The sequence below is a fragment of the Neodiprion fabricii genome, chromosome 1 (genome assembly GCF_021155785.1).
Source record: "Neodiprion fabricii isolate iyNeoFabr1 chromosome 1, iyNeoFabr1.1, whole genome shotgun sequence".
In the NCBI taxonomy this organism is placed as follows: domain Eukaryota; kingdom Metazoa; phylum Arthropoda; class Insecta; order Hymenoptera; family Diprionidae; genus Neodiprion; species Neodiprion fabricii.
Window position 1 is genome coordinate 37,150,877 of NC_060239.1, and position 27,088 is coordinate 37,177,964.

General features: G+C 41.5%; 2 protein-coding genes and 1 pseudogene across 4 annotated transcripts in view; 1 reads left to right on the forward strand and 2 right to left on the reverse strand.

Annotated features, from left to right (window-relative positions):
* The window catches only part of LOC124188062 (neuropeptide-like 1), a 29,613-nt gene extending 17,350 nt beyond the window's left edge, over positions 1 to 12,263 (forward strand). Inside the window, exons 2-4 of one of the 3 annotated variants that reach the window (XR_006872233.1) lie at positions 7,760 to 9,056; positions 9,881 to 10,223; positions 11,129 to 11,243. Coding sequence is in view for 2 of the 3 variants with exons in the window: in XM_046580359.1 (XP_046436315.1) it covers positions 7,760 to 9,056; positions 9,881 to 10,034; positions 11,129 to 11,327 (1,650 nt within the window). In the remaining variant the exon portion in view is untranslated. Of the gene's footprint in view, positions 1 to 7,759; positions 9,057 to 9,880; positions 10,224 to 11,128 lie in introns of all 3 variants that reach the window. The other 2 variants (XM_046580359.1, XM_046580361.1) reach the window with 2 other exon arrangements.
* A 1,820-nt stretch (positions 12,264 to 14,083) lies between these two features.
* LOC124188058 lies at positions 14,084 to 19,174 on the reverse strand (annotated as a pseudogene).
* An 835-nt stretch (positions 19,175 to 20,009) lies between these two features.
* LOC124188054 (glucose dehydrogenase [FAD, quinone]-like) lies at positions 20,010 to 24,580 on the reverse strand. The gene is made up of 7 exons (XM_046580347.1): positions 24,275 to 24,580; positions 23,176 to 23,385; positions 22,913 to 23,041; positions 22,282 to 22,838; positions 21,719 to 22,181; positions 21,244 to 21,614; positions 20,010 to 21,106 (listed from the first exon to the last, which is right to left on the reverse strand). The coding sequence occupies exons 1-7, from the start codon at positions 24,435 to 24,437 to the stop codon at positions 21,011 to 21,013; spliced, it is 1,989 nt and encodes a 662-aa protein (XP_046436303.1). The 5' UTR covers positions 24,438 to 24,580; the 3' UTR covers positions 20,010 to 21,010.
* Between the last annotated feature and the right edge of the window lie 2,508 nt (positions 24,581 to 27,088).

Sequence of the window (27,088 nt, forward strand, 5' to 3'; positions counted from 1 at the left end):
TCAGCTCTTGTCGTCTTATTCTTCTACTCCGATTCCCGTTTATTGACCGTTACTTAATCATTTTGGTCGAAACCAAAAATCGAAACTCTCTGTTATTTCTTAATCACTAGATTATAGTCGTACGTTGGATTTAGATATCTGAATTATTGTATTCGTAGATCGCAAAAACAAAAAAAAAAAACATCGAAATTATAATTCGTACCGGATAATTTGTAGAAAATGGTCCTCCGAGTAAAACGAACCCTCGTAGACTAAAAGCGTACAAATCCATCATACTTTTAACCATTTCGATGTGATTTCAAATTAAAAACATCGATTTCTAAGCTTTCTTTAGTAATTAGAATATTTCGAACAGCTCGCGAACCGCACGAAATGTACGATTCTCTCAGTATAAAATTAATAAAAAGTATATTTTTTCACGCTGACAAAAAGTTTTGTTTTTCGCAACAATTGAGCCAAAAAATGTATTACTGCAATTGAATTACAATTTATTGCAGGAATACTGAACTTTCTGACGTTATTCTCGCAACGTAAGAAATAATTTGTCTGAAATATTTGTTCGGCATTGAATGTAGAACGTCACTATATTCGGAATATTTATTTTTCGTCAGCGATGCTTAAGCGTGGCTAATCGTAAAAATGAGCGAAATTTTACTCGGTCGGTAACGAGGAACTATAGCATCCTCTTAAGGACCTGCGGTTGGCGTTTGGGACACGAACATGGAAGCGGTGGAGTACAGCAGCTGTTGCCCGGGAAACATGGGCCCTTCTCCCTTCGCAAAGCGGCGTCAATCGGCGATTTAATTAGCCCCCATCCTCTGATTGTGACTGAGTTCAGAATTTTAGGGAGGGAGATTTTCGGACCGTATTGTATCGTCGATGTGCTTAAGCTGACTTTTAAACGAAAGGTCACGTTTCGTCAGGCTGATTCTCATCTCGTTGATCGTTTCCCTGCATCATCGGGATTATATAACCAAACATCAATCAGGTTAAGCTTTTGCGCCGCTTCGATATTATTATTATTTTGTTTTTTTTTTTTAATTTTTATTGCTGTGCTATTTAATGTAACTACTTAATCGTTATTCGATTTCCTCGTTTCTACCGCCATATCCGGTGAATTGTTCACTTTCCAAGTTTAGTCTCTAGATAAAAAATATTACCGACCGAGAATTAATTATAGAAAATGAGAATTAGTTTTCTAGCTGTTACTGGAAAGTCTAGTATCCGTTACTGTTCTTTCTCATTACGATCACTGTTGCTATATTTTCTTGCAACTGTTGCGAATATTTAACGCTTGTGCAACGATAAATTGACGTTAAAACCTTGTTTAACTAAAAAAGTAGAGTAAACCTCAGAAACTGATTTTGCGTTGCCATTGCCAAAAAAGGATCGACGAAAGCGCAAAATGGTTAGGCGTACCTCGTTTTTCGTAATTCCAACGATATTCAAACAGTTTTTTCAACGATACCTGTTTCACTGAATTTTCCTAGCTACTGTAACAAATGAAATTTTTCTCAGTGCTTGAACAAACAATGGGCAATCTCGATCTATACAAACACTGCGAACGCGAGTAGCATTTGGCAAACTGCAGACGTTGGACAAACGCGTGCGAAAAGTAAATCTAAGGGTCTTTCAGAGCATGTGGGCTACTTTTGTTCTTTTGCGGGGATCATTCTTTTCGCTGTTTGATCAGTGGCTCGGTTTGGTTCCCCGACCATGTCTGCAAATAACTCATGTCGAGGGTTTGCTGAACCGAGAGTGCACTGATAGAGAAATTAATTTTTCTACAAACAAATGTATTCACTTGTGTTCTCTGATTTGCAACATTCGATGAGTAATTTGTGTGGTTCGAATGAAACGCACTTAAATTCGCCAAAATTTCTCAGGATCAAGGTGTTTACTGTTTAATTAAATTTTTTTTTTCTCCTAACAGCAACAAGTAAATATCGACTGAGAACTATTCAAACCGATTAAGGCTCTTCGAATCACCTGGAAACTGTTCGCTTGATTCGAGGAACGTTTAATCAAGTGATGTAAAATATATCCAGATTGAGAAAATGTAAGTCGAATTAGGTAAAGTTGAGTATCCTCGCGGACGAAGGTGAATCAAAACGCTGTCTTCCAGAATGTCCTTTAGTGCAGGGTTAACTGGTCACAGTAGATTTGTCGGAGACCGTTTCGAGGTATGCTGGGAACCAGTTGCTCGACGGAAAATTGAACCCGTGTATGTTGGCGTCAAATCGTGCAGAATCCCGAATGGAATCTGAACCCGACAGAAAGTGGAGCCTGAAAGATGGCGGAGGGAGAGAGGGAGAGAGAGAGAGAGAGAGAGAAGAAATGGGAAAGTGGAGGCCTCGGGTTAAACTGACAGTTGCACTCTTCACCTGAATCACGATTTATTCACGCTACTTTGACTCCTTGATCCACAGTTTATATCTCAACGAACGGAACGTTTGACGGTGTAGGAAAAAAGAGAAACCATGAGCCGTGATCGAGGAAATCTGCGAGTAAAATATCGAGGGTCAAAAATTTCGAGCAAATCACGTAATGTGAGAAATTTACGTCAGACGATGATTAAATTGACCTTAAATTCAGGCGATTCGACTGATTTCAATTTCTGGATCGAAGAGATGTAGTTTTTAGTTTAACGATTTTCATCGCCATCTTGAACTTTGTTACATAAGGTGGGATCGAAACTCGTAAATAATACGCGACGCTCGTATAATGTATAAACGTAATGCGAACTTTGCTAACGTTTAGTTTTAAAGCCCGACGCTATTTACAACTTTCCAGATTTACGAGGCTTATTTCCGCGGAACAAACGCTTTATCGGCTTCAACAACTCGCAACTCGCGTCTCTGTTTTGGTTGAGAATTCCGCAGTCGATCTCACGTTTTGGTAATGGCTCACTGGCGCAAGCGGTAAACACCGTCAATTTCCGGGTGTAGGAATTTAATGCACATGACACTTCGTACTCAGACTGCAACGAAATTATATAAGTTCAACAAATTTGATCGTAAAATATTACGGGATTTTCATCTATAGCAGATTCAAATTCAATGCAGCAACTGTTTTATCGTTGTTTTTAAACTAAAACGCCAATTAAGCTTCCAATTATTTTTACAAAAAACTTGCCTTCTTAATATGAAAAACATTGTGACGTACAAAGTAAAAAAAGCTTACAAAATGCACAGTTACGTATAGTTAGGCGACGATAAAATTTGTGAAAGGCCGTATTGTCTATCTATGTTGGTCTAACTCTATTTTAATAAAAATATATTTTTGAATCCTGGAAGAAAAATTAGAATTAAATTCATCGATCTCGAAATTTTCTTCTCAAAGGTTCTCGAACTTGGCGAACAACTTCGATGAACAATTTCTGATATGCGGCACTGTCTAACTGTATCAGTGTAACTCTATTTCAATAAAAATTCATTTTCGAATCCTTGAAAATCAGAATCGAATTGTTCGATCTTGAAATTCTTTTTCATTCCAAAAATTCGAACAAGGCAAAAATTTTTTTATTTCAATGCTTAAAAGAATATTTACGAATGGTGAATTCGATTTCGAAGAGTCTTTTTTTTTTTAATAGATTTTGAATCTTTTGTCAAATACAATATCCTTCGAAACACGTCAGTGGCATTTTGGGGCAATTTGAGGATTTCGAGGAAAGCTGCGATAAGGCATAGGGGAGGGGGGTTGGGGCGGATGGACGGATGGTCTGGCAAACAGATATTCGGTAAACGAGGCACGTCACGTCCGTTATACTTGACTGAATCACCGACGCGGAGCAACACTGTATGGGTAGCATGGGACATCCCAGCAAATGAAATTCCCCGTGAATGTGTGCGTGTGTGGATGGGTTTGCTGTACGAGACGTGAGCGAAACGCAAGGACGAGAAAGGACCTTCAAATTAATTCCGGTCTAGGTAAAACCGAGTATTCGTGCATGTCGAACAAACTTTTAGACCCATTCGCCGTGTGAAAAATTTCGGAATTGAAACAGCCGGTGTAAAATTGAGTTTTATCTTTTTGTTTCGAGGCAACTTTTCGATTTTTTTTTCTCACCCCGTGGTCGTGAAATAGATATTGAAATTCGTAACGTACTGCAAAAACTGAGCAGCGCTATCGAGAGCGAAAATATTTTAGCTCGAGTAATGAATTAATAACGCAATGACCGAGAGGGTGGAAAATAAAAAAAAAAAAAATGAAAAGACTTCGCCGACAAGATAACCGAGTAGATAATTTATTCGACGTGGTTTACCGACATTAATTTACGATTCACGTCATGACCGTTAGACGATTTTTCTTTCTTGTTTCTCGGTTCTCAAAGCTTTCGTTTCTTGTATACTTTTTGCTGTCCTTCGCTTTTACTCCTAGTTTTTTCGACCCGCCAGCGTAAATTGTTCAAACTTTTTCTCCAAGGTGTGCAAAATGAGCCGCGATCATAAAGACGGACGAGAACAAGAGCTCAGTTTCTTTGTTAGATCGTGCGATGAAAAAGTTGACATCAAAAATCGATGGATTAATTCAGCTCTGAAGATGTTTGAAAATTTTTTTTTCAAAACATCAAATTACTAAGAAAACGCAGAAAATTCTCTTGCACTACATTCAATCGAATATTTACAATATCTGCGTTATTTACCGTTTGAAATTTTTGTTTCTCACGGAAACGTGATAAAATTTTTGTGACGTATCGCGATTCAACGAAACGCAAATTCGCTACAGATATTGAATGTTAGGAGAAATGGGCTGCAGGGTAAAACTTGCGTTACTAGAGTGTCGCCGCATTATCATCTCGTCAAACGTTGTTTTATCTTCTTTTTGTCGCTCTTCTTGCCCAGCGATTGTGGACAATTGTTTCTGTGTTTTTCTTTCTTCCTGTTAAAGTACCGTACAAGTTGTAAAGCAAGGTTGGCAGTGGCTGCTGCAGTTTGAAATTTCATTGCGACGCAGCCCCGTTTATATATACCTGGTAGCATACATGCATATTAGAATAACTTCTCTTGCGGAAATTTCAGGGCCACTGTAATGTTCACCTTATCCAGAAGTTTCCACCCATTTGAAGTTAATGAACTGCAGGGGTAGTAAAACGGGGAATTCGCGACTCTACACTAGGTTTCGTTTATGATCGTCGAAGGTTTTCGGAAAATGTTCAACGAAAGTGTCGAAGAATGTAGCAAGTTTCGCGTGCGGTTCTCTAATTTAGTTTGGTCAAATTGACGGATGACGCGGCCTCGCTTGTCCTGCAGAAATTATCCCGCCTATCTGCATGTAACTAAATTTGGCGAACGCGAAATCGCGTTTCTCGTGATATAACGCGTTCGCGTAATTTGCGTTCGAGTCAATTCGCCCCGTCAGACGTTGTAGCGCGTGTGGCTTTCAGGGTTTTCACAGTAATTGAGACGGAGCTTCGCGACGGTAAATTCGGGGGGAATTATGGCGAATAATACGAAGAGTTGATAATAAATTGGGAAAAATACCCTGGGAAGAATTTTTACCTCGAAATCAAGCGTCGTCGCTTCTCCTATTATGTAAAAAATATACACTTTCCGCCTTCTTTTTCCAACAGCTTTCAATTTACTCTCCGACGTTTCAGTTCTTTTTAATCTCTCTCGCTACTCCGCTTACGACTTTTCGCTCTTTGACTTCGTCGAGAATTTCAAAGGATTCCTTTTTCCTGAAGAAGAAGAGATAGAACGTCGAACGCCCAGCTTCTTAGGTATACCTAGGGGAATTACCATAAGATGGGTATTACGTTTACATGGGTAAACGTATTCGCGTTATACATCCTTGGTTAGGTATTAAAATACTCAAACAAACTCACAGCCTCTAGAAATTGCCGGGATTTCTCGAGAGACGGTAATGTCAGTTGATTAAAACCATTCAACAGGTCTGCTGCTTTAATACACGTTATTTTTTCTGCACGGTCGGGTATTGCCAAAGATCGTTTTTCACTAACCGGAAAAAATTACACGCTGCTCGTGTTCAAACTGGTGAAATGTCCGTTTATTTAATTCTTCTCCAATTTATACACGCCTAAACACTTTGCATTTCATATCTTTCTGGCTCGCGCCATGTGTACTTTACGCAAACATACCAAATATCTGATTAATTATCAACATATGGGGCGTTCCATGGTCGCAATTGATCGGTCACCGATAATGTAATAGTATCAAATTTGAGAGAAAAGATATTTTCGACGTTGATTCACATTGGTGGTTTGAAAATTTCAAACTCTACTTACTTCGTAAAGATTCAATTGTAGGTGAAGATATTGAGAAAATGAAGTTTTCAATTTTGCGTATTATTATTCTGCGAGAAGATATGTTAGACAAAATATTTCATACACCCTGATAAAAATGTGTTAGGAATTTTGTTGATGAAACTTGAAAGTCATCAAAAATTAGGTATACACTTTTTGAACAAGAATAGATATAATTTTGCAGAAATTCCATTATGTTATCTAGGGAAACATTTATTGAACCAAGATCTGTTTCTCTTTTGACGAAAGATTACTTGCTCCATTTTTCTTAAAAATAGAAATCCTGGAATAGCCTATACATAGAGAGAACCGCATATGGGAATAATGTGCGCGTGTTTTGGCCCGCAAAAGTATCTATATATCTAATTCAGGTGGTGCTGATCGAGCGTTAACGCAACTCCGATGACATTTCAAAACGTGTTTCCACATTACTTTTCGAGTTACAACGTCCTGCATTTCGGACCTTACAATAAAATGAGTTGTAAAATTTTCGCGATATGACAATACATGAATCGTTTGAATTTTTTATTTGCGGATCAGTTTGCCGTTGTATCGTTTATTTGTTCAGTAGTAGAACATTCAATGTCCATGTAATGAGCCCCTTACGATAGGCAATCCATCTGGGTGCGATCGATTCAATTTCATCAACGTAATTTTCCAGTTTTAGAAACTGACGAACGGTGGATTTGCTCTTACAATATTCTTGCCATTACTTAACTTCGCGTGAAACAACGTTCGATGCCTGGTGAATGCCACGACTAATCTAACAGCCGAAAGAAAATGGCAAGTGATTCAGCGAAGGTGGCCATATTGAATTTGTTTGTTAGATATCGAAGAAATCCGTCCTTCGTAACTTCATCAAATCTAGTGGCTGTTCCGTAGGTACGTTCTTCTAGATAAGACATTTCGATGTATGAAGAATCATTTCTGTCCTATCGGGACCAAACTTTATTTCACGTAACGAATTGTATATAATTTATACTCTAAAACATCGACGTCACGTGGAATTGATTTCATACGCTAGGCGGAAGAAAGAGGGTTGAAATTTTTTGAATTCGCATATCTGTATCCGACGTATCCTGTCATGAGAGAGTTTCGTCATACAAAAATCGATGTTCCTGGACGTTCCATCAGTTCGATGACGCGTCGATGCCACGTGGGCACGTGAGGTGCACACTCCTCGAGCTCCGTTAATTCCCCACAATATAATAACCCGGCCGTCACGCGGTATAACCGAACCGCGAAATCGGTAGCACGCATGACACCGTGTGCGGTTATCCTCGTCCAAATTGCACCTGTCGTTTACCGGACGTTCGTCAAAACCGGGCGTAAATTTCATGCGACGGAACGTCCAATTTAACGCCGAGTAGGTAGGTGAATGCGATGCAGGATCAGAAGCATATCGCTGCCGATACCGGTACCGATGATTCGCTGATTCGCTTCCTCCTGAATAATTCCGCTGCTACAAAAATATTAATTTTCTTTCGCTTTCAGGTGACGTGCCAGGACGACGAGGGCGAGCAATGCCTACCCCGGAAGACATTCTTCGCCCTGCTACGCCTGCCGGAAGTCAGTTCAAACCTTGCGGCGTACTCGCGAACGGCGCGGATAATCCTCGACGCCAAGAACCGAAACGAGCTCGTTAACCTGAAGACTACGTCAACGGACGACGCGGAGGACGGTGAGGTCTGCCTTCCGGTCGGCGTCTACCTCGAGCTCTTCAGCTACCCAGCTACGAGGGGTCGTCTGGCAGCCATGACCAGTGCTCAGCGGCTCTTCGAGGAGCCGGCAGCATCGAGAATGGACGAGGCCGATGAGGGGGAAGAGGAGGACGAAGTCGACTCGGAGAAACGAAGCATCGCGACCCTCGCGAAGAACGGTGATCTGCCGATATCCATCCAAGACAAGGCGGACGAGGAGGAGGAGGATCAAGAGAAACGAAGCCCCGCGGCCATGTTGAACAGGGATGAGCTCGAGGCGCTCTACCGATACTCGGAGCTCGGGAAGCGCAACGTTGCCGCGCTGGCTCGAGACTTCGCGCTGCCGTCGGGAAAACGGAACGTAGCTGCGCTGGCTCGTGACTTCGCGCTGCCGCCGTCTAGCTCGGGAAAACGGAACGTCGCCGCGCTGGCTCGCGACTTCGCGCTGCCGTCGGGAAAGCGGAACGTCGCTGCTTTGGCGCGTGACTTCGCGCTGCCCTCGGGTAAGCGCAACATCGCCGCGCTGGCTCGGGACTACAGTCTGCCATACGGGAAGCGGTATTTGGACATTTTCTCACGCGGCAGCGCGCCGCGCTTCCAGCCCAGCTACGGCGAGAAACGGAACCTCGCGGCTCTCGTTAGGAACGGCGATATGCCCGTTGGACTTAAGCGCAATATCGCGGCTCTGGCCAGGGGATGGACTCTGCCGACTCAGAACAGGTTCGGACGCTCGTTGGACAACATCGAGGGGAGGGCGAAGGGCCGGATGAAGGATGCTCCGAGACCGGAAGAGCAGCGCAAGAAGGAGGAGGACGCCAATGAGAGGAAATTGGAAGCTTTGGCCAGCTCCCCGGCGGTGGCCGCCAAGATTTCCGGGGATAACGAGAAGCTCAAGCTCGATACCGATATCAATGGCAAGAATAAATCAGCGAAGAACGCCAAGCATGCTGGCGAGAAAAGGCCGAAGCGGCAGATCGAATTCTCTGACGAGTATCCTCTGCCCGTTATGCAGAACAACAACGTTCTGGATTATGAGGAATTTATCGAGGCACTTACAGGCGATTATCCCAACGCGGAGAAACGATTCATGGGTATGTAATTATTTCATGGACGTTGACGCGTATCGATTGACGGGTTAGGATTATCATGATATAGGGAAGAAGAAACAACAAATAATTCTTGGTTTTAATTAACGGTTCAATATATTTATCCTCCCATTTCGAACAGAAAAAATTAAACGGGTCTCATAAAAATTTGACCAGTTGATCATTTTTTCTATTTTTTTCTAGTTCATTGTATGGATATACTTAATAAATTTCGATGAGATTGAAACGCAGAGGACATTAGAAAAATTGTTTTATTCAGTAGCGTATAATACTGAAAATATTCGTTGTCATTTCTACTCAAATCTTCTTTTCCAATTACGGTCTTTGACACTTGTTTCTTCGATTGTTCAACCATCTGAATAAAAATATAGGCGAAGAAAAAAAAAACCGTTCAAAAAATCTCCAGCAATAATGTAATTATTTCAGCCAATCGACAACGGTCCGGTAAATTCATCCCTAATTCACAAAAACTCGTTTAAAACACGATGAAATCGGTTTCCCTATACTTAAATTGCAATTGCAAAGTGATAATTAACATATATATATACATATATATATGCATACAATGTTATACAGCGTTAAGAATACCGTTATACTGTATATAAACACGTTTAAACCGTGAGCTTTTTCATGCATTGCATAACAAACTGAAAACAAGGCGCAGGACCGTAACTGATTGTGAGACGAAAGTCTGTTGGCTGATAGAACGGGCAACCGTTACTTGTCATTTAACGAAAAACAAATAATAGAGCAAAGAAAAAGAAAGAAAAAAAGAAAAACAATTCTTGGGTATGAATCTGCACATGTAGCAACGGACCCCAGGGAGATGCAGGAAGGCGAAGAAGCCAGCTTCTACATGTCGCAACCCTCGAAGAAGCACATCGGGGCGCTGGCTCGCCTTGGGTGGCTCCCCTCGTTCAGATCCGCAAGGTTTTCCCGCTCCCCACGGTACCTGGTGAACAGGTCAGCCCAGTAGGATACGCTCCTCCGCGTCCTCTCTCAACTCTTCGTATGTGCTGTCGATGTGTCTCTGTCCCGTAGAAGTCACCCTCAATACCACCACCACCACTATGTCTATTTGTCTAACGTCAACCGCATACCCACCGCACAATATTGCGGTCACCGCACCTTTAACGGACGACCGCTTTCACGGTAGTTCGATAGCCGTTTGTTCGATGTACTGTATTCACATATTCCTCGATGTTTTTTCCAAATGTTCGTTATAGATATTACACACACGTATAGTTCGCACATAGTGTTAGATTACATATCGTTGTACAGTACAGATCATAGATCAAGTAGTGAGATGGATGTTAATGTGTTGCGGACATAGTCCGCGTTGCAGTAGCCCTCGTTACGTTCACCTCGCTATCAACGCAGTACTCGGTATATTTCGTAACGGATAAGGGAAGAGCCAGAGTTTCTATAACCGTGCAGCTGATTCGCTGAAACTTATGGTATGCACCAAAAGATGCTGATCCGAAGCCACGGGCAGGCCTCCAATTCAATCTCGGTGTGAAGTTTTTCATACGTTTCAGCGGAGCTTCCGATTTTCCGGTTCAATTTATCGAAGGGATTCTATAGGATCCGGTATGGAAGACGCTTACAGTGATAATCATGTGTATAAAATGATTCATGTGGTTTGAATCGATTCGTTTTCTTTACTGTTTACTATATTGTACTTGTTCTGTGTCGGAATAGAAGCTCGAAAGAGAAAACAGAAAATGCACGAGCTTAAAGCCCAACTATCATCGAAGATAAACGCGGTTTTCTGGCAAAAGTGACATTTATGTTGGTGTAAAATCAGCCACGTCATGATTCAGACTTCGACGTGAGGTATTTTTGGTTGTTCGACAATTTCTAGCCGTTTTCGAATCGAGTTGTGAAGTTTCATGGACATTGAGTTTGAGTTTGAATCACCGATTGGCCTGCTTTTGGCTCTTTGTCGCCTCTTTTTCGCTTCTATTCGTCAATATTCCGCATTATTTTGTTAGATGCAGTCGATGGTCGTATCGGAAAATACGGCAAATTGTGAACGGTGGGATTTTGTTTTTCAGGGCGAATTCCGCAGATGGGACCTCGGCCGACTACCCCGCCGACTCGGCGTCTAGGACGTTAGGATTCGGCGGCGCGACCCGTTACTCCAGATCCCAGAACTTCGGAGATTGTCGTCACGGTTTCAAGAGATTTCTCCTCTTGCCAGCAGTCGACAAACTTCTACTGCAGAAGCTTTACACGACCCCAAGAACCGTATAGATTATAACATATTCACCCCTTTCCCCAATATACCAGCGTTGATTATACCGCGCAAACAGTAATCAATTAACCCCCATCACCCACTGTCATTATTGGTATACCTATATTAACGTGTTACGATAAGCATGCGATCCGCGAGGGATTGTCAACACTCGAGAAGCAGAAGAAGAAGAAGAAGAAGAAGCATTTATCCTTCGTCAGAACCGATGGAGTATAGTAGTTGCAATATTGGCTTGCTTTTTGGCAAAAGTTGTTGAAGATGAATTTTAGTACTGGCTAATATAACTTATTCGGATTCAAATTTATAGCCGTCTATATTATGGGATTCCAGCAGAAAAAGTAATTATCTGTGTACCTATGCAATGTTTCGCCGAAGTTATAGACTCACGTCCGATCTTCGAAATCCCAGATATTTTAATTCGTCCCCGTGCTTTGATGTATCATATTTGAATCTATAATAAAGATACTCGTCAAACTTCTTCCAGCAAGTCAGCATGAAAAGGAAACACGAAGAAAGAAAATAAAATGAGGAACAAATGGATGCAAAATTTGCGGAACGTTGGATTTGTAATTTATGCTGATTGCGACGTAGATCGTAGAATTTAAATCCCTAGTTGTTAGTCTGTTCCATGAAATCCTATATTCATCATTTATTCATGCTAAATAACAGAGTGCAGCGGTTTTGTTCTTAATTCCGATCGCGGTGATATACACATGAGAAGGGTAAAAGAAGAAAATAATAAGAGAGTAGAAAGAATAATTAATATCATAACTCTGTATCAAAATATATAGCTATAAGGTGGCTGGAACGGCGGTTTTCTATTGGAGAATTTTTCTCAAATTTCCTATGAGATACCGCCGGCTGAAATTGCTGTGGATGACATATAATTGAAGAAAAAAAAAAAAAAAAAAATCAAAGAAAAACAAGAATTAAAATCATGACAATACTATGTAATTATATTAATATAATAATAATTATAATATAAAAAATATAATATATATATATATACATATACATATATATTATATATACGTATATACTATATACGATATGTGTTTAACTAGACAATAATACTATACGAGTAATATAATGACAATAAAATGACATTAAATATATTGAATTGGAAATTAAAATTATTATTCTCAATGTTTAGCTCAATATCGCGCGTTTAGATCCTTGATTTTACACACGCATGCAGGCGCATAATCATTCCTATATTCATGCGTGTAGAACGTATTATAATGCGTGATTGTACCTGTGAAACACGTTTATTTCTATTAAATCTAACTTGAACGCAGTATTATTAACACTTTGCCGTCCGCACGATTCGTAAATATTTATTCGCTTGGCGCCGGCAGCGCTTATTCGGATCACTTGACTTGTCGCCGGCCGTTCTTGACATTATCGGGAGATTATAAATTGTTAAATTTTACTAATCTCTTTGATCACTTGAAACTTGTTGTTACTTATTATATTGTAACTTATTGTTACCGAAACAAACACCAGCAGAAAGCTGAAGACACTATAGTGTTGTCACCGACCCCGAGCGATACTGTGCTCGCAACACCACTGTGTTGTCGCCGGCCGTTGGCCCACAGTTGGCGCACGTCACCACTGTGTTGTCGCCGGCCGTTGGTCAACAGTTTGCGCACGTCACCACTGTGGTGTCACCGGACGGCAAAGTGTTAATTAATTGTCTTCTTATTCAAACTCGAATGTACGAAAGCAGTTTGAAAAGTCACCACAGGAAACAGAGTTTTGACCATGTAGATTTTTTGCAAACCGATGCAACAGTCGATGCCTTAAATCGATTTTTGGGTCCCGAAATTTTAGGCCTATCACCTAAGTGATTATCTTGAAACATTTTTTTATTCACCGAATCTCATCTATAATTTCCGAATCAGACAGATGGCGCTATCTAGGCTACACATTTCAATGGGTGCGATCAATCAGTTTCACAGTATTCCACACGACCAGTGATGCGAAGTATATCTACGAGTAAACGTGTAGTGCGCAGCTCATATTTAACCGGAAGGTGACTGGCAGAGGGTAACTTCAGAAGTTTGACCTGATCCATCGATCGCTGCACACCGGCAGCTTTGCCAACGTACGGTGAGTGAAAAGTTTCGTTATCTTTACAGCTAGTGTTATTCGTAGTGAGTAATTTTTTAACCAGAAAGAATGATTGAATATTAAGGCGTTTGATGGTAAAAATTATTTATCGGCCAACCGGATGCAAAACACAATATATAACATATCTCAAAAGCGACGTTTCTGAAATACTTCTGAAGTATTTCGTGCCGTATGACTAATATTCATTAATGAGTTCCCAGTGGCTCACTATTTTTCTGAAATTAAAACTGGAACAAGTTTCTTTTTGAAGCAAATTTTATGTGCCAATGACTAGCGACGCGAGTGACAGGATATACAAACGATACGCTGATCAGAGACACATGAAATGTCCATAGATCCATTGAAAAAAAAAGTGAGCCACTGAAAATCCATTAATGAACATTACATATGTTCGCTTCGGTTTGGTGACTCCTTGATCAAGAATCAAGGCATTTTTATGCATCACGGTATATTATAACGATTGTACCTGAGATGTGTGAACACCATTTTGTAAATAATTCTGAACTGCAGAATAAAAGATGTATGTAAGCAAGATTTAAAATTGTCATTGATGTATCTGATTCTGAGCATGAAGCATATAGTACCGATGAATATACTCTGGAACATTTTCATTGACGATCAAAAGTAAATTTTCTTTTTATTAGAACAATATTAGTGTGCGTGCACATAAGTTTTAGGGTTATCGTATGGTTGCGAGACAGAAATTCATTATACATTTTAGAAACGTTCGATTGGTTATCGAATTAGATATATCTGCATGACGTTATTTTCATTGTGCTGTTAGTATCAACATCCAAGAGGTGAATTGAATTCAGGCACAACGGTCACCGACGGTTCTGACATATTCTCGGGCTTAGGAAAATCTGCATTTGACAGCCGATTTTCAGTATGAACGAACGTTCCCATAAGTGCGCTATATTAAATTAGTACGTGATATACGATTGTGGTTAATCCTTTCAAGTGAAGTCGTGTTTTTCCTTTTCAACTGCTAATTATCATAAGGAGTAGGTATATGTATTTTTTTAAATCCGTTTCATTGTACCGAGTTACGCAGAATATTATACTGCATCTGTGTAATTCCAATCTTGCTTGATCATATGCGCAGCTCGCTCTCCAATCATGACGCAAGATGATCCAGTATTAGCTGTAGTCGCCTGTAAGCAAAGTTATCCCATTGTCATTCATCGGCCTGTCAACGGTCTTTATAAATGATTAGCAGGGCTCACAGGCGAGGTATATATTTCATCTTGAAATCAACGAATGAATCGAAGTACGTCATCTCGATACTTACCTACGGCATAATAGAAGCGTCCGCCACGCGTAGTCCCTGTATTCCGTAGACTCGGAGCCGAGGGTCGACAACTGCCAGTGGGTCCGATGATGGGCCCATTTTGCAGGAGCCTGCGAAGTGGGATTCCCCAGTAACATTGTAATGAGCTGCACACTCCCAATATTTTCTGCTAGCAAAAGTGTAGGTTGAGCAGGGCTCGAAAGGTGTCGTGGCCAAGGTCATGTTATAGGCTTTGAAGGCGGGTGCATCAGCCAATTGCAAAGTATACTCGATGGCTTTTACAACCCCAGCGACGTCATCAGGATGGCAGAGATAGTTTACCGTGATTGAAGGATATTCCAAAGGATCCGATGAAGCCAGACTAATTTTTCCTGGAACAGAAAATATCTGCAGTTGGTTTGCGGGCTTGTAGTTCTCCATTCCTCAATTATAGGTGGTAGAATTTTGTTGCGAGAATTCAGGAAGTCAGAAGTACCTCTGCATTTCGGATGCTCGTAACCGGCCGAAAAGTCGATTTCGCGTTTACCGTCGCTGCTAAGTAAGCCGATTCCACCGGGTGCGCAACCAGCAGAGTAACCCATGCCGACTATATGATTGTCCGGAAGGTTAGGCGTCGTTATTCCAGATGGTAGGGCGCCAGCCACTTGACCGAGTCCGGTGTTAGACAAGGGTCCGGTCTGGAAGGCGATATACTCAGCAAGAGCAGCCCAGTTGTTGAGGTAGGTGTCAGGCTCATTGATGGTGAACGAGATCGGGAATACGGCATGATCATGGAAATTGCTGCCGACGCCAGGTAAATTTTCGATCACTTCGATTCTGTAGGATTTCAAATCTTCTTCCGGCCCAACTCCAGAGAGAAGTAGAAGATGAGGAGACCGAACGGCACCTGCGGAGAGGATGACTTCCCTGGATGCGCGTACCGTGTACAACTTGCCGTTCTGCTTGTAATTATTGCAAATTCGTTCACTCCTCGTTAACGATATTTCAAACTATAGGCTGGTGGTATGAACGAGTAAGCGACCAAGTGAGTGAGATAATTAGGGGTGAGGAAGATAGCGAACGAGAAACGGCAAAGTCGGGGAAAATGTGTTAGATATCAGTCGAGATGTGTTGTGTTCATTCCATGCCTAAGACAAGTGCCCTGTGGCGTTACAATTGTGACCGAAGTAAAATGCATGAATGAATAAGTCATGCAGTTTATGCCCAAGTAAAACTGTAGTAAAGAGAAAATGAGATGTCATACAATCTCTTAAAATTAAGTTCAAACAGCACGCAGGGAGAACGAATCAAGTTGCGGATGGTGAGAGCAACAAAAGATGAAGTTGAGAAGATAAACATAAAGTTTCGAAGAAAAAAGTTATTAACACTGAGCATGGAGAAGCAGAAGAAACGGGAAACATTTTTTTCGATAGTTGAGATTAAGAATTAAGTAAATTGAAATGAAACTGAATTGAATTGAGAGAAGCAAAAACAAAAGAACGAACGTTAAGTAACATACTTAAGAATGAAATTAGAATTATAATTGAGTCCACAGTCTAAAACATAAGATTTAGTTAGTAAGAAATGGAGTTCGATCCCACCGAGGAAGGCAGGGCAGACGGACCAAGGAGGATGACCAGCACTATGGAAAAGTAGTTAGGATTAAGAAAAAAAGAGGTACACGAAGCATAGATAGCATAAGCATTACAGCTAAACCAGGATTATGGATACATTGGATAAGAACGGTAAGAACTTCATTCACACCAGAAAACAGACCAGGCACGCGCAGAGGAAATACGAGATAGCTGCTAGAGGATGCGAAGAGAATTCAAGTTGGCGATGCTCCCGGGAGAAAACTGGGTTGACATTGCGACTGACCCGCTTCAAGGTCTGGGAAAACAGCCAACACTTCCGCCTTGAGAGGTGTATGAACGCAGCAGGCCACGATTAAGAAGCCTGACAGATGGGCATCGTCGTCTGATACGTTATAATAGAGCCAAGTCACAGAAATGAAAATGATATGAAAAAAATTTGCAGAAAAATGAAGTCTAATGAGATGATTGAGAGACAAAGTGAAGTACCATTGATTTGGCCACAAGCAGGTTTGAGAAATCGAAACCTGAAGTAGGCCAAACTTTGGCGGCAAGGACTGAAAAATGATGATGATGGTGGTTTATTATGCCGTGGCAAGCCCTGGGAAAGCAGAATTACAGAGTAGAGTTACATCTAGGAAAATGACGAGTGCTAAACGAAAGCAGCATAAGGAGAGAGAAAGAAAACCAATTGGTTGGACTAAGTACAGGAGATAGAGAGCATAACTCCATACAAGTGCAGGACGAAGAACGTATAGTTGTACTTTTTACTCCCTAGAGACCAATAGCTGAGTTCTATTCCCTAGGAAGTAAAAAGTGCGACCTCGTAGACGTGTAATGAAATCCAAATGAAATACGGGTGGTGGAGATACTTTCACAAGGTCTTTTTGACTTTTTGTGTTTGCATTACTCGTCTCCAGCCCGTAATGTACTGTAAACTCCACACGCGAGCAAGAAAGGCCCACTTCTTGCCCTTCGTGAATAACATACTAATTCAGTCAATTCAAGTTGTAGATGTGGCGTAATCGAATCTGAATCATCATCCCTACCAGTGTCCCAAAATGAAAAGACTACAAAACAATGAAATTACGGATAGGCTAAATAAGTGATTCAAATTCTGTAGCTCCACGTATCATTATCACCTTGTAATATTCGATGCCAACGGCCCTTCGGTTCTCGATTATGACTCGCGTGCAGGTGGAGTTCAGAGTTATTTGGAGGTTCTTGCGGTGTCTGATTGGCCGCAGGTATGCCGCAGCGCTACTGCGTCTCGCACCGCGATGACTCGTTGTTTGGAGTATAGTGAACCCGATAGGATCATCTCCGTTGAGATCATTGCTGAGGCCGAGACCCGCCTCTTTGGCTGCTTCGAGTATTACATTTGCAAAAGGTGGTTTGGACGGAAACCTTTCGACAAAAAGCGGCCCATTCGTGCCGTGATACTTTCGGCCAACACTATCGATATCGCCGTTATTTTCGGACTTCTTGAAAAATGGCAAGACTTCTTCCCACGACCATCCCTCGTTACCCATTGCAGCCCATTGATCGAATATATACGGGCTGCCGCGTAGGTATATCATTGCATTGTGCGACAAGCTTCCACCAAGAGTTTTGGCTTGCGTAATCGGACAGCTACCATTCGAACCTTGACAGGCGTAGGTTTCGTTGGTCGACTGGTATCCCCACTCGTTAGATGATCCTATCACAAATAAGATTTACAGATTTTTTCAACTACTTAACAAAACAGGATTTTTGGATATGCTGGTACACTTACCGGGTACAACATAAGTGAAACCAGGGACGGATGCGGCTACTAGTTCGTCCGGGCCTGCCTCAATAAGCAGAACTTTCCAGGACGGATTTTCACTCAGTCTTGCAGCGACGACAGAACCGGCTGCTCCACCTAAAAACGAAAAAAGTACAAGAGATTGCCTTCACGTTCTCTTTACCTTGTTCAACTCGCGTAGCATCGATGCGTTTTGAAATCTGTCTGGTGAGTGATAATTGATTATTTCATAAAACAACTCACCCCCCACTACGACAAAGTCATACTCGGCATCTGGGATATGGATAGGTGTGATGCGTTCGCAGGTTTGAGCGATTCGTTGTTTTCTTCTTACAAATGTCTCTAGAATCGACAGAAAGAAATAGTACGAGGTGACATTACATATGCTGGCTACACTCTGCCCCAGGTAGTCCGCATTGCAGGTTTCCGGCAAGGTGTAGTTGTACTCCATTCCTGTAACAGATGAGTCGAGTTAAAAGCGGACGAGATTTCCGAGAATAACAATAATTGATTTAAACAATATATAATAATCAGACCGCACAACAATATAAATCTGATTGCAGTACACCGACTATTTTCAGACAAATTATTTTCCATCGAACAACAAACTGTCACGGATCACGTTTTTTTTTTTTACGAACTCCAACTTCTAACATACTCAGTTTTCCCTGGGTCACAAATGTGACCTTCTTGTCGGTGGAAACTAAATCTCCTCACAACGTAAAAGACGCCCGTTTTAACACGAAATTTAATTGAGCTTGTTCCTGTATCCGCAAGGTATTTTATTTGTTATCACCATAACGTATATCGGTATTTGTTTACTTCCAAAATCCTACTATGGGCCTGAATTAATGTGATCCAGATTTTGGAACCGATCACCGTAATTCTGGACAACTGATTTTCCAGACTGGGCAAGTGTACGACAATAACTGCTCGCAATTACACGTCGTGTTAAATTTCGAAAAATACTGACTGTTCTTGCAATTTGTGCCACTGTGTGACACTGCTACGGTGCACTAATCTGTATTTGGCGTGCTGAAGATTTGATTTCTGCTCATCGGAAACTACCCACGTTATACGTTCCTCGGATAGTAGTCGAGAAATTTATACTCGATTTGATGGAGGGCGTATCACCCAAAAATATTTGCCTTTCATATTTTCCGCCTACGTAATGATACATCAACATGCACAGGAGATCAGCAGAGCACTACATTCCTGTTCAAATAGAGGATGGGGCCTTGCAACAACATGTGTCTTACAACATATTTTTTCAGCTCGCGTACGGTAGCTTGAGATGTTTTAAAGTATATGCGCATAGTTTTCACCTCCATGAAGCAGCTTTATATCGTAATATCGTAAGCCGCCAGACTTTTGGCATAACAAGTTCATATTGAGACTGTCTCAGGCTTTGCGAGTTGTGTGTTCTTGAACACATTTGGACGATTGGCGTACAGATTAGATAATGCGAAAAGTTCTCAAGGCTTTGCGGGTCTCAGATTTATCGATTCGATCGACATAACGATTCCAGTCGGTATATCGCACTGTGAGTTCGACGATCTGCTATAGCACTTGTTAACCGAATGTTGTTTACAAATTCCGAATCAGTCAGATGGCGCTACCTAGGCTCCACGTTTCAACGGGTGCGATCGATCAGTTTCACAGTATTCCACACGCCAGTAATGCGACGTGTATCTACGAGTAAGCGTGTGGTGCGCAGCTCATATTTAACCGGAAGATGACTGGCAGAGGGTAACTTCAGAAGTTTGACCTGATCCATTGATCGCTGCACACCGGCAGCGTTGCCAACGTACGGTGAGTAACAAGTTTCGTTATCTTTACAGCTAGTATTATTCGTAGTGAATAATTTTTTAATCAGAAGGAATGATTGAATATTAAGGCGTTTGATGGTAAAAATTATTTATCGGCCAACCGGATGCAAAACACAATATATAACATATCTCAAAAGCGACGTTTCCGAAATACTTCTGAAGTATTTCGTGCCGTATGGCTAATATTCATTAATGAGTTCCCAGTGGCTCACTATTTTTCTGAAATTAAAACTGGAACAAGTTTCTTTTTGAAGCAAATGTTATATGCCAATGACTAGCGACGCGAGTGACAGGATATACAAACGATACGCTGATCAGAGACACATGAAATTTCCATAGATCCGTAGAAAAAAAAAGTGAGCCACTGAAAATCCATTAATGGACATTGCATATGTTCGCTTCGGTTTTGTGACTCCTTGATCAAGAATCAAGGCATTTTGATGCATCACGGTATATTATAACGATTGTACCTGAGATGTGTGAACACCATTTTGTAAATAATTCTGAACAGCAGAATAAAAGATATATGTAAGCATGATTTAAAATTCTCATTGATGTATCTGATTCTGAGCATGAAGCATATAGTACCGATGAATGTACTCTGGAACATTTTCTTTGACGAGTGAAAGTAATTTTTTTTTTAATAGAACAATCTTTGTGTGTGAGCATACAGGTTTTCCAGTTATCGTACGATACCGAGACAGAAATTAATACATTTCGGAAATGTTCGACTAGTTATAGAATTAGACATATCTACATGACTTTAGTGTCATTGTGCTGTTAGCGTCAATAACCAAGACGTGACTTAGAATTCAGGCACAACGGTCGTCGGCCATTCTGAGATATTCCCGAGTTTAGGAAAATCTGCACTTGACAGCCGATTTTCAGCACGAACGTTCTCATAAGTGCGCTTTATTAAATTGGTACGTGGAATATGATGATGGTTGATCCTTTCAAATGTAGTTATTTTTCTCCCTCCAACAGCCAATTATCATGAACGGGTAGGTATATATATTTTTTTAAATGCGTCTTTACTGAGGACAGGTTTCATCGTGACGAATTATTAAAAATATTATATCGCATCCGTATAATTCCAATCTTGCTTGATCATGTGCGCAGCTCGTTCTCCAATCATGACGCAAGATGCTGCAGTATTGGCGATAGTCACCTGTAAGTAAAGTTATGCCACGGTCACTCATCGGCCAGTCAACGGTCTCTATGAATGATTGGCAGTGCTCATAGGTGAGGCATCTACATCTTTTCAAAATCAACGAATGGATCGAAGTACGTCATCTCGATACTTACCTGCGGCATAATAGAAGCGTCCGCCACGCGTAGTCCCTGTATTCCGTAGACTCGGAGCCGAGGGTCGACAACGGCAAGTGGGTCCGATGACGGACCCATTTTGCAGGAGCCTGAAATGTGGTATTCCCCAATAGCATTGTGATGAACTGCGCACTCCCAGTATTTCGTGCTAGCAAAAGTGTAATTTGAGCATGCCTCGAGAGGTGTTTCGGCCAAGGTCATGTTGTAGGCCTTTATGGCCGGCGTATTGACCAATTCCAGTGAATACTCGATGGCTCTCACAACCCCAGCAACGTCGTCAGGGTCGCAGAGATAGTTGACCCAGATCGAAGGATACTCAAAAGGATCCGATGAAGCCAGACTGATTTTTCCTGGAACAGAAAATATCTGCAGTTGGTTTGCGGGCTTGTAGTTCTCCATTCCTCAATTACGGGTGGTAGAATTTTGTTGCAAGAGTTCAGGGAGTCAGAAGTACCTCTACATTTCGGATGCTCGTAACCTGCCGAAAACACGATTTCGCGTTTACCGTCATTGCTAAGTGCGCCCATTCCACATAGTTCGAAACTGTTACAATGACCGTCAATGACTATATGAATGTCCGGAAGGTCGGGTGTAGTAATCCCGGATAATAGGGCGCCAGCCACTTGATTGAGTCCGCTGTTAGACAAGGGCCCAGTCTGAAAGCCGATGTACTCAGCAAGAGCAGCCCACTTGCTATCGTAGACGTCAGGCTCATTAACGGTGAACGCAACCTGGTATATCATATGATCATGGAAATTGCAACCGACGCCAGGTAAATCTTCGACCACGTCGATTCCCTTGGATTTCAAATCTTCTTCCGGCCCAACTCCAGAAAGCAGTAGAAGATGGGGAGACCCAATCGCACCTGCGGAAACGATGACTTCCTTGGATGCGCGTACCGTGTAGAAATTGCCAACCTAAGGAAAATTTATCGAGATCAGCCACTTGCCATTGTTGACGTTTCAAATAAACAAATCAAATGTGGAAAAATTCATTAATTTCAATTTCCCAGCTCACTTTGTAATATTCAACTCCAACTGCTTGTCCATTCTCGATTATGACCCTCGTGCAAGTGGAGTTCAGAGTGATGTGGAGATTAGTGCGATGTCTGATTGGCCGCAGAAACGCTGCGGCGCTGCTGCGTCTCGCACCGTGGTGGCTCGTTGTTTGAACTATTGCGAAGCCAATATTATCATTTCCGTTGAGGTCATTGCTGACGCCGAAACCCGCTTCTTCGGCTGCCTCGAGTATTACATTTGCGAGGAGTGGCTTGGACGGAAATCTTTCGACAAAAAGCGGTCCATCCGTGCCGTGATACTCTCGACCAACACTATCGATATCACCGTTTTTTTCGGACTTTTTAAAAAACGGTAGGACGTCTTCCCACGACCATCCCTCGTTACCCATTGCAGCCCATTGATCGAATATGAACGGGCCGCCGCGTAGGTATATCATTGCATTCTTCGCCATGCCTCCACCGAGAGCTTTGGCTGCAGGGATCGGACAGCTACCATTCGAACTGAGACAGGCGTAGTTCTCGTTTATCGACTGGTATCCCCACTCGATAGATGTTCCTATCAAAATAAGATTCACAGATTTTTTGAACTTCTCAGCGAAACAGGATTTCGGGATTTGTTGGTACACCTACGAGATATAACAGAACCAAGACCAGGGATGGATAGACCTGCTGGTTCGTCCGGGCCTGCCTCAATAAGCAGAACTTTCCAGAACGCATTCTCACTCAGTCTTGCAGCGATGACAGATCCGGCTGCTCCGCCTGTGAACGATAGAAGCATAGGTCATGTTGCTATTGCACTGGTGTTCTCCCTACTTTATTCAACTCTCGTAGCATCGATGCGTATTGAAATCCTTTCTGTAAGTGAAAACTGTTTATTTTATAAATCAATTCACCTCCCACTACGATGAAGTCATACTCGGCATCCGGGGTACGGATAGGTGTGATCCGTTCGCAGGTTTGAGCGATTGCTTGTTTTCTTCTCACAAATGTCTCTAGAATCGATAGAAATAAATAGTACGAGGTGACATTATACAAATTGACCAGACTCGGCCCCAGAAGGCCCGCATTGCAGGTTTCCGGCGAGCCGTAGTTGTAGTCCATTTCTGTAACAGATAAGTCGAGTTTAAAATTTTTTCCTGTTAGCCTTACTACCACATACGGTAACTAATGACAAAATTTTTAATGTACTTGGCAAAAGGCTTTTGCAACAGAGGTGCTTTTTGAAGGGATGATGATATACCGGCCGGATATGAATTCCGATTCCTGCCAAAATCGATAGGGGGCTAGAGTTTGATGCCAAATACCTGTGCTTCAAACTTGAACCGCATTCAATCGCAATCGTGTCCACAAGGTGCTCCGGCGTGAAGAAGAAGAAAAACAGAAAAAATGTCTTTTTCATCATTTTTGACAGTTAACAAATACGAACGACTTGACTCATTTCAATCAGGCCTTAAGACTGAAGTCATATGGGCCAAGAACACCAGCCATATAATTCTCATTCCAAAATATTCTCGCGATCTTGAGATATAAAACCAAGCTTGTACACGGTAAGATAGGGAAATAGTTGGACTAGGAAAATGATTCTCGGCTAGCTCTCGGCTTTAAGGTAACTTGGCAGTGATTCGTTGCCGCGAATCTTGATGTAATTCCACTTGTTCAGGACTCTAAGTTCGGCAGCAAATACCAGTATCGCGGTCAGTATCAGATTCATTTCGAACACCGCCGCCATTCTCAATTTGAACCGTAATTTCTACAGTTTAGTTACGAGGTTGATGAGAACGTACGATGTTAAGCAGGTCTGTTCGTCGATGAAAGCCTAGTTTTATTGCTTGTTGAAGTTCGGCACACATGCATGTGATGTAATAATAATAATAATAATAATAATAATAATAATAATAATAACCCATGACACAGGGTCCACAATAAGTATATTCAACTCCCATAGAAAGGTCTTTGGATGTAATACAATGTGAAAGGTGATTTCATACTTGCGTAGAACTGCAATCAAAAATCTATGGAGACGGTTTGGTGTGCCGTTCGTTCTGGTTCCGTCCAGAAATGAATATGCCTCCTCGATGTCACTCGTAGTTATACGGCAGCACGATGTGCTCCCTTGACTTTCGCATATGTTTGGCGTATTTGACATGTCCAACATCTTTGTATTTTCAGGTGAGGATTATTAATTTTAAGTTGTATAATGGTCACTGATATTACATTTTCACGATATGGCTGAGCGATTGGAAGCTTTGATGTTTATACAATATGAGTTGGGTATGATATAAGTATATCCTGAAAGATTGTCTTTTTATTATCAGGTACAGTAAATTATGGAGACATTGACTATCCTCTTATGATGTTAAAGACTAAAATATGGAACCCTGAAGAGTCCGAAGAGGTATGCAAACTGCGCGAAGTCATAGAATATTTAGTGCGCATTGCGGGTTTCGCGGCAGAAGGATCGATTTGAGACAGAGAATTAGATACTTTTTATAGTGCAGCAAAAGTCGTGGCCACGGGCGAAATCACCTGTAAGCATTTTTTTTCAAGTTTGACAAGGTGGAAACTGCCACCTGTCGATATTTCATGATGTTTCATGTACGAAGCAGATGTATCAAGTTCGAATATTTTATCCGGTGATGCACACTTGAACAAATTTATAATTTTATAAATTTGACAGCGTGTTCTGAAATGTCTCAAGTACACCAGAGGTGCTAATATTTGTCGCATTTATCGAGTCTTGGAATTGCACAATAACCTTCGCAGTGTGAATTTGAGTTACGGGAATGGAGTATAGCAGTTCGTATCTACAGAACCAATGATGAAGCTTATTCAAGAGACAGAAAACGTAATAGGACCAGTTAATAAGCATGAAAGGTAGTGCTTTTTAGATATGAATCCGGAAGCACTCAAGCCGCTTAATTCGGAACTTAATCACTTTATCAAAAAATATATCCAACAAAAGGTGTCGGGGATAAAAAAAATGCGTAAAGAAGTATCACATGTTTATTCTCGTATTTTCGAAAATAAGGGAGAAAATAGCGAAAACCATTTAAACGAGGGGTGAAAACCTCAATGTTTTGGTCTCCATCGACCCGGCTTTTCCCAACTTTGCTCTTAACTATTTTGACCATGACATTTCAGACTATTGTAGAAACATGGATACTTTTTGCCAGAGAAAAAAATTAATCTTGAATAGACTATATAATTAGAAACGGTAACGAAAATGACACGCATATTTATCAATTATTTTAGTTGCACTTTTCGACTAGAAAACATACCGAAATGAAGGTGTTTGGTGCACTGAAGGTCGTTTGGATATCGCACCATCGTAGTTTCTCGAGATCGCCGCGATCTCGGCTCGTGGCAGCACTGATGCCTGATTTCTCGCCGACGAGTGAGCAGGCGCGCGTGCGAATTTGAAATCAGTCGTCGGAACGACGCGCTTCGGAAAACACGCTCACGATAAGGCCTAAGGTCGATACACATCCAACCTAACGAGGTTGACGAAAACAGTTCGTGTCATAGAGATCGAGAGAACGGCAACGGCTCGAGATTCTCCGATCCCTTGACAATAAATCTCTGACCGAGGGGACGGCAACGGCTCAAGATCCCCCCGCTACGGATACACGAAAACAATGCGAAAAACAACGTATCATATACGCGAGGTTGCGATGATGTGAGTCAAGCGGGCGACGTACGTTTACATTAGGCCTATTTGATATCACATAATGATAGGATTTACACGCAACGATAATATATGTGAAATAAGATCGCTATAACGTCATGGATTTTTATGCCTCAGGCTTTTCCCATATGAGTAATAAATGATAATTACGATTCGACAGCTCAATCATTGTGAGTTCTCATTTCTAAAATTCATAATAGACCTAGAACTCCCATCCTAGATCATTGAAGCAAATACGAAAATCCGAAGTAACTTCGAATTGAAGAAGCTTCGACCAAACAAAAGGGATAGTTTAAAAAAAATTTCTCCATAGGTATTGGAATTGTCGACGAAACCCATACCTTAAAAAACAGTCGGTTGAGTGAAACTTTTCCTCTGAGTCGCTTACCTTTTATTATCCGTTCTAATCACAGCAATGCTTTCTATGCACGCTGTACATTATTTCCGTGATGGCAAAAGTCGTATGGTCATTATCATCAAGATGAAGGAAGTCGAAGAATTTAAATGCCGCTCGAGAATTACAGATTCCATGAATTTCCGGATACTTGAATACTGTGATACAACAATCGGATCTCGGTATGCACATCGCACGTATCCAGTAAAGAAACCAACACAAACAAAAAAACCAAAAAGCCACGATGACGATCATAACGATTCTAGTCGGTATATCGCACTGTGAGTTCGACGATCTGCTATAGCACTTGTTAACCGAATGTTGTTTACAAATTCCGAATCAGTCAGATGGCGCTACCTAGGCTCCACGTTTCAACGGGTGCGATCGATCAGTTTCACAGTATTCCACACGCCAGTAATGCGACGTGCATCTACGAGTAAGCGTGCGGTGCGCAGCTCATATTTAACCGGTAGATGAGTGGCAGATGGTAACTTCAGAAGTTTGACCTGATCCATCGATCGCTGCACACCGACAGCGCTGCCAACGTACGGTGAGTAAAAGTTTAGTTATCTTTACAGCTAGTATTATTGGTAGTGAGTAATTTGCCAACCGGTAGGATCGATTCAGCATTACTTCTACTATACAACAATAATTACGTCACAGGATAAGCATCTCTATTGTTTTTTTTATTGTCTCATTGTAAACATTTTTTTTTATTTTCTCTTGG